The sequence below is a fragment of the Salvelinus sp. IW2-2015 genome, linkage group LG26 (assembly GCF_002910315.2).
Source record: "Salvelinus sp. IW2-2015 linkage group LG26, ASM291031v2, whole genome shotgun sequence".
Classification (NCBI taxonomy): domain Eukaryota; kingdom Metazoa; phylum Chordata; class Actinopteri; order Salmoniformes; family Salmonidae; genus Salvelinus; species Salvelinus sp. IW2-2015.
The window spans coordinates 3980989-3996597 of record NC_036866.1 but is presented as its reverse complement, the minus strand read 5'-3'; the positions used below and the strand labels follow the sequence as shown (position 1 = coordinate 3996597).

At 41.7% G+C, this 15609-nt stretch overlaps 1 protein-coding gene across 3 annotated transcripts in view; it reads right to left on the bottom strand.

The window, feature by feature from the left end:
- LOC111952260 (26S proteasome non-ATPase regulatory subunit 1) overlaps nt 1-14955 on the bottom strand; it is a 57756-nt gene extending 42801 nt beyond the window's left edge. For 2 of the 3 annotated variants that reach the window (XM_070435061.1, XM_070435063.1), the window contains exons 1-17: nt 14784-14955; nt 13860-13903; nt 13529-13602; nt 12990-13159; nt 12526-12734; nt 12138-12281; nt 11397-11623; nt 11173-11233; nt 10933-11061; nt 10720-10808; nt 10133-10211; nt 9985-10037; nt 9764-9884; nt 9059-9170; nt 7403-7599; nt 4697-4792; nt 3695-3759 (exon numbers count right to left, since the gene is read on the bottom strand). In XM_070435061.1, coding sequence (XP_070291162.1) covers nt 3695-3759; nt 4697-4792; nt 7403-7599; nt 9059-9170; nt 9764-9884; nt 9985-10037; nt 10133-10211; nt 10720-10808; nt 10933-11061; nt 11173-11233; nt 11397-11623; nt 12138-12281; nt 12526-12734; nt 12990-13159; nt 13529-13602; nt 13860-13903; nt 14784-14799 — 1886 coding nt within the window. In that variant the 5' untranslated portion in view covers nt 14800-14955. The remainder of the gene's footprint in view (nt 1-3694; nt 3760-4696; nt 4793-7402; nt 7600-9058; nt 9171-9763; nt 9885-9984; nt 10038-10132; nt 10212-10719; nt 10809-10932; nt 11062-11172; nt 11234-11396; nt 11624-12137; nt 12282-12525; nt 12735-12989; nt 13160-13528; nt 13603-13859; nt 13904-14783) is intronic. The other variant, XM_070435062.1, reaches the window with a different exon arrangement.
- Nucleotides 14956-15609: the final 654 nt, after the last annotated feature.

The following is a 15609-nucleotide window of genomic DNA, read 5'->3' as shown; positions in this document are numbered from 1 at the left end:
TCCTGGTTCCCACAGGATGTAGAATTTGAATGACAGGAAGTAGAATTTAATTCAATCAAAAATTCCACTCAGTCATAGAATATGCGTTTCATTGAATGRCAGGTCACACGTCCAGACACCAAAGAATATCACTCTTCTGCAAAAACATTCTATTTTAACCTTAGTGCTTAGAATAGMCAATTWGATTTTSTTAACAAATAATACAGTTATATTAGACCCTACCTTATATATTGTGTTTTKTATTCTAAAGCCACAATCCRTGATTKGTACAAAGATATTGTACTTTTTTGGATATAAATGTAAACCCATTAACTCCTAGAGAATATTACTCAGACTGTATAGCCTGATGAGCTTAGAACTACTGATCGTCACCATTATAACCCAAAAACAAAACAAAAAATAGGCTTTTATTTCTCTGTTTACAAATGTAGACAACCCATTTAAAACTTGTGATAATTGCTCTCACTATCAAACCATTTAATTTGTTTGGCTTTTTTTTTTTTTTTTGAAGGCCTCAGGGTCAACTTGAGGGTTAAACTAATGCATTCTGGGAAATTTAGTATTTTCCCTATTTTGAACAGAATTTACAAGGCCCAGTGCAGTCAAAAACTAGATTTACCTGTGTTTCATATATATTTCCATACCATGAGGTTGGAATAACAATGAAATTGTGAAAATTATGATACGCCCTTTTAGTGTAAGAGCTGTTTGAAAAGACTTTCCCTCATTGTGAAAAGTAAATAAGGTCTGAGAGGACAGAGGAAGTGGAAAACATCCTGCTTATCGATCTGTGGCTGCCAACTGGCTTATGGCCCTCGATGGCATTGCGCGCGCGCACACACACACACACACAGCAGCATGTCTATCACACTACAGAACCATGGACTTTTGGCCTGCCTCGTGACATCACCAGGCGTTAATTAGTTAACAGACCAATAAGAGAAGAGCGTTCCAAACCTCTGCCAATAACAGATCGTTTTCCCATTCTCACTCAGACCACTCCCAGACAGACCTAAAATTCTTGATTGAGAAATTGGTCTTTGCTAAGAAGCAATTTTTTTTTAACATTTAAATTTAAAACAATCACAGTAAGGTACTCAAAAAAAGGTGCAACGTGAAGAAATTGCTACACCATTTCCTGGTTGCTAAAATTCTAATAGTTTGTTTGTGTGACAAAACAAGCAAAGTGTAATGTAGAGAATCATTGTACCATCTAAACCGCTGTGAAATACCCAACCCAAAATATTGTATTTTCAGCCGTTTGAAGCTGGTGTGTAAAACCGATAGTAAAAGACGCAAAAAACWAAACTGAATGGGAAGCATAGAAATAGTKCACATAGAACAGATCTACTGCTTCTAAGACTTGCTTTCAGATCTATAACTCACATTTCTATGTGAATTTGGTCAGGTCACCCAAAAAGTTACATATTGCAGTTAATTGTTACCCAGAAATGATTTGATATTGAGATAGAAACAACTGCATTGGACCTTTACAGATATTCTCTGGTACTTTTGAAAGTAGTGCCCGAGCAAAAAGTGGTCCCTGAAAATTGCGTACTACGTCACAAATGTGCAGATATGTGCACCACGTCATTGTTCTCTCGCKCTACTGTGTCTTGCTAGCTGTCACTCAAACCCCCACATGGGGGTAAAGGTAGGGAAAATGGCATCACACAGCTTCTAGGAAACAGTCACTTTTAACCTAGGAATTTGGTGGCTAATTGAGGTAAGACAGTAAATTTGCTCATAGATTATGCATGTATGAACTACAAAACTGACAGATCCTGCCCAAATACTTACTATTTTCCAAAGTACCTGAGGAGGTCTAAGTGAATAATGAAATATAATAACTTAGAATATTCGCACATAGGTTTTGTTTTCCTTGAGCATGAATTGTTTTTCTTGAAAATCAAATTGTTTCAACAACTGTATTTACATACATATAAATAACGACATGGTTGATGTTATGTACAAGATGTGTATTTGTATACACAATACACCTAATATCGAAGAGGCATTTGAATTTCAATTAATTCTATTCCCTTTCATTCAAATAGCAATTCTGCATCCTGTTTACTACTTCAATTCAAAAATTTGAATTTCTGAGGCATTCTCAACTCAATTCTGAATTTAGCCCAAAATACCGGTATTGATGGTTTGGGTTTTTACTTTACCTTCTATAACGGTATTTTAATGTTTGGTTTGTTAAATGTGATACGCCGTGTTTAACATCAATTTTTATAGTTTCCTTCGCTATTTGAGTCATCTCTCTCCGCTCTCTACATGYCGCTTTCCACACAGACCTAGCCCCGCCCCGTCACTCAAGGAGCACATTTGTTGTTCCTCGRCCACGAGACACATGCGTTCAGTCTGCATGGTCAATGCAGCACATGGAACAATGTTGATGACAACAATGCTGTTTTCACTTTGCTTCTTCATATAAATCCAGTAGCGTTCTATTATTACACTATTAGTTTGTGTTGCTATACATCTGCAAACAGCTAGTTTGTCTTTTCTTAGCAAGTTGGGCCTAAATCTTGTTAGCCGCTAATGCTAATCGCTAGGTAGCTAGCTAATAAATGTACTGAGTCAGAGCAAACATAATTAATTATACAGCCTGATAATACCAGTGATGGTGTAGACCTAAATCAGCATGTTATTTGTGCAACAGTACCTTCCACATAAAAAAGGAATACAAGAAGCATTAATATGTTAGCTACATGAAGCAGAAAACAGACAATATAGCCAAAGATTAAAGGGTTCCCTTGRAAACAATTAACATTTGATTCAAAATAAGGTTTAGATTGTTTGCCCATGTCATGCAGCCCTACATGGCAGTGTGGAAATTCTCAAATGAACGCAGAAATTTATGAAAATGCCCCAAAAATATTTTGGGTTGAAGTTGAWTTGAACAGTATAAAACAAATCAGAATGGAGAGAGACCTGTTGAAATCACTTAGAATGTATGTGTTGCCACCCTGAGGTCTTGCACTATTTATAAAGCAAATTTAGAACTGTTATAATTTAAAAACATAATATATTGTCAAATACCATCATACAGACATTTTTAAAAAAAATACTGTGATATATTTTGGCCATATTGCCCAGCACTAGGGCTTTCATAAACAATTCAGCGTATAAGAAAACACAGATCAGCCCAGAGGTCCATCTGGGCTAAAGGTTAACCCTACTGCATGCCCTTGGTTACTTAAAACCCCAAACAGTGTTCAGACAACAAATTCTTCAGGGGTGAAAATTCCACAGGCTATGGTGAGAACTTGCGAAAACCCAATTCTTGATGGGAAAACATGGAACTTGGAAATGTGGGTTAACCTCAGGGCCAAAGATGGGTAACAGCCCCGGTGGCAATCAGGAGTGGAAAAGCCCCATCTATTTATCTGAGGTCTAGGCGGAAGAAATCTCTCTCACTGTTTGTTTTAACAATCTGGATGAGGGGAGGGAGGCTACATAAACTGCCAACAACACCCATCTGAGGACATACTCAAAAAGCATTTGGAAATGATGCCCGGGCTATGGGAGGAATGCRGTCTTTGTGTATACATGTAGGAGCTGATTGATCAGTTAGCTTGGCTTAAAGACTAGCAGTGGACCAAGAGGCTGAAAGTAGGGGGACCTCTGCTGGGCAGAAAGGGGATTACATAGGATACAGGGTTGCATAAGGCCAAGGCCTTACCTGAACATGATGAATCCAATGGACTCCACCGCTGCCCTTCTGACATCATCGTTCACGTCACTTACCTGACAGGTAGAGAACAATGTATTAATAACAGAAAAAAAATACAGTAGGGCAAGGAGAGAACAGCCACTAATAACAATTTCTGCCAAAACACCAAACTCCCAATCTGCCCAGATATCAAAGATTTGGGGAAAGCCTATACTTGTTCATAAAAAGCTATTTTATCACACCATCTTTAGCTTGTGCAGGCTGCCATCTGTACGAATACCAACTCAACCATCTGCCCTAGTAACATTAATGAATCTATCAGGGCTTCCTGTACTACCAAGGAATTTATTTAATTCTGGCAATTAACATAMCAACACATTTTAATTTGCTGTGAAGTATACTATTGTCTGTCATAACCATACTCCCAATTCCAATACTTCATATCTTGACTATCCAAATCAAATGTATTTATATAGCCCTTCTTACATCAGCTGATATCTCAAAGTGCTGTACAGAAACCCAGCCTAAAACCCCAAACAGCAAGCAATGCAGGTGTAGAAGCACGGTGGCTAGGTAAAACTCCCTAGAAAGGCCAAAACCTAGGATGAAACCTAGAGAGGAACCAGGCTATGAGGGGTGGCCAGTCCTCTCCTGGCTGTGCCGGGTGGAGATTATAACAGAACATGGCCAAGATGTTCAAATGTTCATAAATGACCAGCATGGTCAAATAAAAATAATCACAGTGGTTGTCGAGGGTGCAACAGGTCAGCACCTCAGGAGTAAATGTCAGTTGGCTTTTCATAGCCGATCATTAAGAGTATCTCTACCGCTCCTACTGTCTCTAGAGAGTTGAAAACAGCAGGTCTGGGACAGGTAGCACATCCGGTGAACAGGTCAGGGTTCCATAGCCGCAGGCAGAACAGTTGAAACTGGAGCAGCAGCACGGCCAGGTGCCGTCCCTACTCTGTTTCCTGGTTGTCAGTGTTTTGCGTGAGGAAGGAGAACACTTACAGCCACATGCAGCAGACGTCTGATGGCCTTGTTGTTCCCGGAGCCGCAGTAGGCCATGCCCACTGTGTACATTCCGGAGCGGCGCAGGATGGGGTCCTACAACACACACAGCGACAGAACACAGAGCCTTAGCTAAGAGACAAGAGTCTGCAGCAGTAGGGTTGCAAAATTCTGGTATTCCCAAAATCCCAGTTGGATGATTCACATGAGGGAATAAGCAGGAAATCCATAACCCTCTAAACAGGATTTCTGGAAAACCTAGGAATTTATTGAAAGTTCCCAGAATTTTGCAACCCTAGTAGGTAGTCATGGAAACAATGTATGGTCAACAAAGGTATACCTCTTATTTGACAAATAACACATTTAAGTATGGGTACTGCATGTATCATTCATACTACGGTTCAGGACAGGTATTCATTGTCGCAGTAAATTGAAACGGATGACTACAGGCTGGGAAAAAAATAAAAAAAAACACCCACAATAGGCAACAAGGTTAACAGTCATGGATGCATAGCCAAGGAATTAAGGAATGAAGGTCAATATATTGGTAATAGGGGATGAGGTGAGTTTCCGCACAGGAGGTGAGTGAGTTTCCGCGCGGCAGGCATAGCGGAACCCCGTCCCCGCGGCGGGCATAGCGGAACCCCGTCCCCGCGGCGGGCATAGCGGAACCCCGTCCCCGCGGCGGGCATAGCGGAACCCCGTCCCCGCGGCAGGCATAGCGGAACTGGTGTGTGTGTTAGGGTGGTCCCGGCAAAACGTGTTTTTTTGGGGGGGGGTCGACCGAGAGTAGTCCTGTTCTTTCGACCAAAATCGCAATGTTATAGACAGCCACACCCTGTGTTTGAATAAAACCAACAACATACGCACTGAGCTTGTCTACATAAGCATACTGTTTGATTAAATAGTTAAAGACAAATTACTCAAGTGTTAAAACAAGTGACAGCGAGTGCCTGTGTGACTGGCGGACGTTGTCTCTCCTCCCTACTCCAGCGAAAAGGCACCACAGCAAGTGTTTATCGCACTGCCCGTGCTGAAGCAGCTACATMATTTCAGCCATGTAGTTTCTTACTTGTTTGACTGAAACGTTATCAAAATCCCTCGTTTATTTAGGAAAAACTTTCCCTCAACCCTTGCTCTCTTTATGTGAAACATGTAATTAGAGCTGGGCGATATGGCCAAAATCTCATCCCATATCCCGATAACGATACATATCACAATATAGCACATTTTATGTTAATTCAATGAATAAATAGTTTATATAAAATGCTCACACGTAAAGGCCTATTTCTTGTTACATGTTGAATTAAACTCAACAATAGAAAGGTACATATTTGATTATTTCTCTTTTATTTAGAACCTTTGTGCAAATGTCAAATTAAGCATGTAACAAAATATAAAATGTATAAAATCTAAAAAAGGTAAATAGAAAACACTTCAACTATAGTTGCATACAAAATAAATATAGGCCTAAAATATATATATTTTGGGGGGGGCTTGCCTGTATTGCATGTTATTTTGGCATTAATACGTGTCACATATCAATTTGTATTTGGTACCTTGGGTCGAGTGTTAGCACCAACTCAAGAAACCCCCGTTTCTCGACCGTGTAAATTGGGGCCATGTCTTTGCAGATGTAAGTTGTAACGGCAGCTGTTGTTATTGCCTTCCATCTTCGTGATCCTTTGCCATATGGTGTGCCGCGGGCAAAAGCCACTAGCAACGTCTGAGTCGAGGGTTTGTTTTGAGCACTCGACGGTACTTTTTTGGGTCTCATCCGTAGACTCTCTCTGTACTGTTTCACATGATTCTTACGTAGGTGGTAAAAGAGGTTAGTGGTGTTTGAGCCTGTTGTCAGGAACGGCCTGCGGAATATTTTGCAGAGGACGGTTTTCTGGTCCGTGTCAGACTTTTCATACCCAAACCCCGTCCATGCGACCGAAGTAGCCCCTCTTTTAGGTACGAGCTTCATGTCTCCGTGCTCTGTGTCACGTTCACTCTCCTCCATGTTTGTTTGTGTTGCAAAGATCACGCAAAGCGTTGTCCGAATTGATGGAAAATATTGCCGCAAAGAGTGTGATTTGCGACACAACGAAATAAACGATAGAGCATAATATGAAACGATAGACGTTTTTCTATCGTCACACGATATATATCGTCATATCGCCCAGCCCTACATGTAATCATAGCATACATGTGACCAATAGGGCCTGACCTATAGCTTATCATAATCACATCAATAAATTGGTTATAACAAACTCCGAACACAGTAATGTCGACTGCAAAACGGATGCGGAGGACGTGAAAAATAAACTCAAAACGGGTGAATGTTTACTGGTTGCTCAGGAGGGAAAGGGGAAGTCCGATGCGTGGAAGACATAWGACCATATCCAACACGGTATAAAGAGCATTATTTATAAAGTATATTAGCGGTATTAGGGTTGCATCATTATTGTTACGCAATACAACCATATACAATTTCACATCTTAAGAGTGATGACTGTGCCATCCSGTGGCCTCCACAATGGGTTAGTCCACTGAGACAAGCGTGAATCATCAAAAGAAAACATGTGGAAAAAATTACAACTCGAAATAATTGCGACTGCTCGACTAAAGAAATCTCGGTCAAACAGCCTATCGACCCCCCCCCCCAAAAAATGGGGTCAGTCCTAGTACATGTGAMTGCATTTCAAGTCCCATTGTTACCTTGTCCCTGCAGAGGCTCTCGATGAGCGTGTCTGCCTCCTCCATGCGTCCGTACATCACCATGGCGATGCCCACGGCCAGGCCGCGCAGGATCTTCTCGTGCTGAGTCTCCTGGGCGTAGCCCACCATGTCCTCGATGGCCTGGGCAGACTTGGAGCCCAGCATGACGAGCCCTAGGGCCAGTCCCGCCGCCTCGCCTGGGAACAGAGGGTCAAAACATGAGCACCGCATGATGGCACCAAAGAAAAGTMCTTTCTAAGTCTGAACAACTGGCAGCACAGTGTTGATTTTTCTAACAAGTTGCTAGTATCACTGATCTCTTGTAAATTGCACAAGCAATGCAGTTTTTGTTTCAAAGCATACTGCATATCAACAGAAGCAAATATTTCAAGATGTTTTTCTGAATCTCCTCCCRATGGGGAATTGACATTCCCATGTTACACTCTAGGGGCTACAGAGATATACTGAACAAAAATCTAAAACGTAAAGTGTTGATCCCATGTTTCATGAGCTGAAATAAAAGAAAGATCAGAAATATTCCATACGCAAAAAACRCTTATTTCTCTCAAATTGTGTTCACAAATGTGTTTACATCCCTGTTAGKGAGCATTTCTCCTTTGCCAAGATAATCCTTCCAACTGACAGGTRTGGCATATAAAGAAGCTGATTAAACAGCATAATCATTACACAGGTTCACCTTGTGCTGGGGACAATAAAAGGCCACTTTAAAATGCACAGTTTTGTCACACCATAATGCCACAGATGTCTCAAATTTTGAGGGAGCGTGCAATTGGCATGTTGACTGCAAGAATGTCCATCAGAGCTGTTGCCAGAGAATTTAATGCTCAAATCGCTACCATAAGCCGACTACAACGTAGTTTTAGAGAATTTGGTTGTACGTCCAAATGTCCTCACAACCGTGACCATACGTATGGTGTCGTGTGGGCGAGCGGTTTGCTGAGGTCACGGTTGTGAACAGAGTGCCCCATGGTGGCGGTGGGRTTACGGTATGGGCAGGCATAATCTATGGACAACAAACACAATTGCATTTTATCGATGAAAATTTGAACGTACAGCGATACCGTGACCTATTGTCATGTCATTCATCTGTCACCATCACTTCATGTTTCAGCAYGATAAAGCACGGTCCCATGTCGCAAGGATCTGTACACAATTCCTGGAAGCTGAAAGTGTCCCAGTTCTTCCATGTCCTGCATACTCAGACATGTCACTCATTGAGCATGTTTGGGATGCTCTGGATCAATGTGTACAACAGCATGTTCCAGTTCCCACCAATATCCAGCAACTTCACCCAGCCATTGAAGAGGAGTGGTACAACATTCCACAATCAGCCTGATGATGAACTACACGCAAAGAACATTTGTCGCACTGCATGATCCCGACTGGTTTCCTGATCCACACCCCTACCATTTTTTTGATGCATATCTGATGCATATCTGTACTCCCAGTTGTGTGAAATCCATAGATTAGGGCCTACTGAATTTATTTCAATTTACTGATTTCCTTATATGGAACTATAACTCAGTAAAACCTTTGAAATGGGTGCTTTTATATATWTTTTTCAGTGTATAATAGTTGGCTAAATTTGAACTCGACTAGCACCAAATGCCTCACTGTCTGTTCAGAGTCGTGTACCTGTGACTGCATCGTCCTGGTAYAGGTTAGACTTGAGCAGATCGTACACATCCTGCCTGGCTGTACCCAAAGCAGCCAATCCCAGGCCCAGACCTCCCCCGTGACGGACAATCTGTGGGAGGAATCAAAGCAAACCACAACAGCCATCAGACACAAATATAACTATGATTTCAACTCGAATGTGACATGATATCCCCCTGATGTGCTTCGTTGGAATTATCTCTGTATTACTTAATGCATCAGCATGCTTCAGTTTGACTGGCGCCTAGCCGGAACGAGTGTGTTCGCTTACTCCCTTAAAAAGACCTTCGCTTGAAAAACTAGAAAAGTGCCAATCGTACTGTTTGTCCATCTTGAGATGCTGTAGCAAGTAGACACTTCGTCAAAATATTCAGAATTCATCGAACTCAATAAATCAATTCAAGAAACCCAAGAAATTAATTTATGTTTTTGCCCTTAGTCAAGCAATTGTACAACAAAAATGTTTGATTCAGTATTTCTCAATTTAAAAAAAATATGCATGAAAACGTGTCAAATTGTTGATAATATAAGCACAAACTCTTCTGAACTGTTTCGGGCTGGGTATCATGCAGATGCCTTTACACACACATCCAATCAAATCTAAGTGACCAAAGGGGTGGGGGGCTATGGGTTGATTTGGAATTGAGCAAGGGAAATGTGACKTGTCTGCATGTTGCCACTCACGTCGTTGCTGGCGTTCTTGAGCTGACTGAGCAGGTAGTCAATGATGTCCCCCCCGTGGTTGGCATGGATTAGCCCGAGGGCATACAGGCCGCCTCCCTCCTGGTAGGCTGATCCAGGTGAGGTGTCTTTATAGGGAGTAGCGTATAGCTAGAGCCCAGTTGATCCGTTGAGTGAGATGCCAGTGGGGAGGGAGCCCCAGTTGATATCTTGATCCAGGTGAGGTGTCTTTGGGCAGATAGGTGGCCATCAACTGCAGTGCCTCTTTCTCGTGACCCTGAAAAGATGCAGATTATTCAGTGAAACTTTATTTATTTATTTATATATCTGAGACATCTCTGGTTGTTTTAAATCGTTACCACTAAAGTTTACCTTGTGAATGACGCCAAGACTGGCTGTGGCTGTGAACTTGGCCCAGTTGGTGGCTCTTGCAAGCCACTCCAAGTTCTCTCTGTTGAAAGAATGAATAAAATCCCATCACACAGCCAAACACAACATTGGCCCTTTATATCCTCACACCAGGCTTCAGCCAAAAACTATTTTGATTATTTAAATTACTTTCAAACATTTCAAATAAGTATTCAAATATTTTGGGGGAGTAGTTGAATATTGGAATGTATTTGGAAATAAAATTGGAAAGTATAAGCATTTATTAGAAATTGTCCTTTAATACAGAGTAAATACAAATTCAAATAAGTACTCCGATGCATTTGAACMCAGGTCCTAGGAGTATTTGAAATACTTGCAGTAGAAGTAGTTGATTTCAGCCACATTATTTGAAAATACTCAGAAGCCAGTTCTGCCTCACAACAATAGAATGTACCACAATCACAACGAAATATAAATATAAATATTTTTTATATATAAATACGACTTCCTGGAGGGTATGTTATGAAGTGTGCTGGCAAAACAGAAAGTGATATTCTCTATGTGTTTATGCTATAGCATAGTGACTATACCTGAGGAACTGGTCACTTGTGGTCCCCGTATGCATGAAGGAGTTGGCTATGACCGTGGCTGTGTGGCACACTGAATTTCGGACAGCATCCTGAATTAGGTAGACAAAGCAACAACAAAAAATTGTGAAAGCCTTCTTATAATGCAGTACATGTCATATGCCTATTTAACATCCAATACATAGCCTGTTAAATACTCATAATGGCATCCTTTACCTTTGTGTTCTTGAGAATCATTAGGTCTGTGTTGTTGTTCCGGATAAGGAACTGCAGATGAAATTCGATGGCCATTTCTCCACTGAGAATTTTGATCATCTTCGCGTTCTGGTCCTTAGGCTCGTCCTTCTATGCAAGCAAAGGAAGGGAAGACTCATTATTTTGGGTGACAAAAACAGTAATATAAAATCGACAACTTCTCTGCATGGCCATAAAGAAGCACCAAGTACAGCTACTCACACTGTCTGATGCTTTCCCTGCAGGGGAGCTGCTGGCCTTGTCGTCCGTCTCCATAGCATCACTGAGAAAAATTTAAAAACATATTGGCTAAATCAAATCTTTGTATCACAATAGGTTACCTGTGACGTGTAAAGATATTTCACCTACACCGATCTTACTACATTCCTTCACATTTTCCCAACCTACCCCTCTCACCCTGTGACTACACCCTCATCCTCACGCACCTGTCTTTGTCTGGGATGGGCACAGTGCCTGTGTTGGTGGAGCCAGGCACGGCGGGGATGGGCGTGCCCACGGTGCGCAGGTTCTGGATGACGGAGGAGAGGAACTGCTGGCTGGCACTCTCGTACAGGTCAAAGCAGATCTGGTAGGCCATCAGCAGGTTGTCTTCCTTCACCAGCTTCTCCAGGATGTCGCTCACCGCCTGTGGGTCATCCAGGAAGATCAGGCACTGTGGAGGAGAAAGAGAAGGAGAGACAGAGTTTGAGTGTGCTGCATGGTGGTCAAGTGGCTCCTTCCTCATATTAGTAAGATGTGTACAATATCAAATAAATCCATTTGCAGCTAAAAGCTGAATTGCAGTAATCAAAAAGAGATTCAGGTGGGGTGAGGGGGAATGAAGAGCAATAGTCTGTAGTCAGCCTCAAAGTGAATGCCTCTGCTGGTAACACGTGGGATCCACCTCAGACAGAAGCATCGTTACAATTAAGGTGAACAGTATTTAGTGGATCTTTTCATTTCATTGTGCAGAGTTTCTCACCTACCCCCCTAACAATAACGTGTGCACGTTACTGTTTATTTTCAAAGTAATTTGCTATTGAATGACTATGTAATTCCAGTGGATCAGGATGGTACTGTTTCAGATTGTGAAATCAGAGAACCATCGCACCACCAAACTGCAGGCAGCTGAATGGATATTTTAAAAAAATCAGAGCCCAATTTGAAGTGTGCTTTYTCCCYGTTACCTGGCAAACGTTGATGAAGTCAGGCTTCTCCAGATTCATGTAGAGCTTGACCAGCACTCGGAGGACCTCRTTGCGGAACTTCTTGTTCTGCATTAGTGACATGCAGACCTTCAGGCTGTAGGCCAGTAGGCCACTAACGTCATTCTGTACAACACAAGGAAGAAGGTTAGGATCTCAACATAAAATGTTCAGTTGTTACTGAATGTTTTGTTGTTTTAAACCACAACAAAAACATTAAATAAAATGTAGGCTAAACCAAAACTCATGCATCTGTGGATTTCATTCAGCAAATTTTTTATTTATTACATTAAGTAGAAGTTGCACCAAATTAAACAATCTGTGGAACCAAAACAGAACGTGTTCAGAAGACGACCCGGGAGCCACTGACCGATTCAAGGATAGTCTTCTCGAAGATGTCCAGGCGTCGAGTCTCCAAGGCAATGCCGATGGCCTGCTTGTACTTATGGTCGCCYAGGCAACGCAGGAACATCTTGTTGACGATGCCCTCCAGCCGCGGGTCGATGCTCTTCTTCTCCTCGTCCTCAGGAAGCTCGGCGTTCTCCACCCGCTGCTTGGTGTAGTGGTCAATGCATTTGGCTACGGGGAAAAGACCAGAGGTCATCAAAGAACTGCTGTATACCGCTGAGGAATAATCAATTGCCATGATTAGTGGCATCAGTGTGTTGATATCTAAATTAGCAACAGTGGGTATACATAAATTGAACATTGTTGAGGTGACTATGTGTAATGTAACAAAAGGTAAGCCTATGGATCAGCATTAGAAGCCCTTGAGGTCATTATTAAGATGGTGTACTTGGGGATACCAAAACATGCAGTTGTGACATCACTCACCGATAATGGTCTCCACATATTCAGTGTCGTCTGTGACATTGAAAAGGTCTCCTGCACCCAGAGCGTAGTTCAACGACTCATCAAACGCCCCGAGGTGGTAGAACACTTTGGAAGCCACCAAGGCAGCAAATGCCCTGCTCCGAAATGTCTCATCTTCATACAGGACCTCACTGTGAGGAGAGAACAAATTTTTCCCCCTTGAGTAATTTCTTTATTCTAATTAAAGTTGCACTATGCAGAAATCACTGCCATTTCCTGGTTACTTAAACTAAATAGTTTGCCTAATTTCAGTTTGTGACAAACTAAGTTAGCTATAGTGTAGAGAATCAATGTATCATCTAAACCGCCGCAAAAAAAATTTGCATAACCAAAAATATTGTTGTTTCAGCAGTTTGAAGCTGGTGTACAAAACCGAAAGTTAAAATAAGCAAAAACAGAACGTTATGTGAATTTGGTCTGGTTKCCCAAAAAGTGACATATTGCCAATTTAAACTGACCATGGAAATATGTGGCTTTTYCCCCCTTAATTAAAAACGTACATTTTGTCAACAGATCCCGATATCTCAGCCCAGAAGTCATTGACAATGGAGTTCAGCTTGTGCAGAGCAAACTCCTACAAACAAAAAAATAAATAAAAAATGTTAAGACACTTTACACAAACAATAGTCAAGAATAATCATTGCCAAGTCAATAGGAATGTTAGTGGCCACCAAACCTGGTCCAGGAGAGCTACTGTCCAGCACTAACGACTGCTTCCACAAACTAGCTACTTATGATGGTATTTAATGTTATTGTACAAGGCTTTTCGTCTTCTCTAGGTCCAGGGTTGGTGACCACTGGTGTATTCTCACAAGATTAAGTTTATGATACCTTGAGTTGGGGCTCCTCCTCATCCAGCAGTGAGATGATTCCAGCTAAAATCAAATAATGTGCAGTCAATTTCAACATCATGGATAAACCCGGATGTGTGTGTGAACCCTGATGCACTTCAGTGTATGTAACGTAGCTAGCTAGGTTAGACAGAAAACGTTAACCTTCTCATTTATGACTGTCATATAAAAAAAAGTTTAATGTGAAGCCTAAACAGGTCAAACTCGAAAGGGAAAAGGGGATATCTAGTCAGTTGTATAACTGAATGCATTCAACTGAAATGTGTCTTCCGCATTTAACCCAACCCCTCGGAATCAGAGGTGCTTTAATCGACACATTTCAATTTAATAACTGACTACTTATYCCCCTTCCCCTTCCGAGTTTGACCAGGGGCAGATTTAAACGTTGTCGGCTCGGGGATTCGATCCAGCTACCTTTCGGTTACTGGCCCGACACTGCTACTAGGAGCAGGAGTGGCTAGGAATCCTAGCCGCCGGGCTACATGCCGCCCGTTTACCGGGCTATGAAAATATTACATTCTAAACTAGCTAACTACGTTAGTTTGCCAGGGCACAGCTAGGTAACGTCAGCAGCTAACCAACGCGGTCGGTAAATTCCTAGCTAATGTTAGTTAGCCATYTGGCTAACGTCATTGTCCAACGACTAACGTTAATGGCGACTATAGACATTAAACAATATGATAGGAATACAGTTGTTATCCAGCCACCTAGGTAACTAGCTAACATTTGTTAATGTACAGTAGCTAAATTAGCTAACTGTGAGTTTTAAAAGTCTGTAAACTGGGTAGATAGCTAGTTAGCTAGCCAGTTAGCTATGTGACTCAGCTAAATCAATGGATGCTAGCTTGCTACCGTTAGCAATCTTTTCCAAAAGGCTGACATTTGCTAGTATGTTACTGCTTACCGGCAGACGTTATCATGGTTGGTTCTTTATTCTCCCCCTCTTAATCCACGAACCCAGGTTATACCGTTTCAGTTAGTGACAATGAAATTATAAAACGTCAACACCTTGAAAGTACAGTATATGTGTCAGTTGTCCACAACAGCGGGACACTTGTCTGTTGAAAAATATTTTTGGTTCAACAATGAAAGCCCCCTTTCTAAAAACCCATAGTTAGGTATACCTAGATAGTGCCTGATTAAATTACAGCTCGTCGTCATTGTCAATTATTTAATCTCATCCTGATTCTTGGACAGGGGTAGGAAAAGTGATGACTAAAATCATTGTAATGGGCTGTATATTTTGTATTCTTAGCTAGAATATTTAAAACATAATTTCGGTATATTTCTATCCACAAACTGTCTTCTATTCTGCCAGTCTCGAATGAATCAGTTATTTTACCTGTCCTACACACGTTGTTTTTCTGCCCCCTAGCGCCCCTTACAGAAACATATTACAGCTTTGAAACTGCAGTCGACTGTGGTATTTTGGACGCAGTAATAACATAATAAATATCGGAGTTGTGCMGGTTGGAGATATTTGGTTATACGAAGGGAGGATCCGCTTGGTGCTGGCGCAAACTGGCGCTAGCACTTTTGCTACGTATCAGTCTTTCGGGTTGAAAGGGAGTAAGCAAACAATCAAACTGGCGGTGGTTCGGCACGGCTGTGACTGGGTCAGAGATGGTAGGCGATTGTGATGGAGAAGGGAGTAGGAAAGAGAAAACGTAAAACAAAAGCGGTAGAGAAATTGAGCAGGGGTTTGAATGGGAGCAAGAGGTCTATGGCTG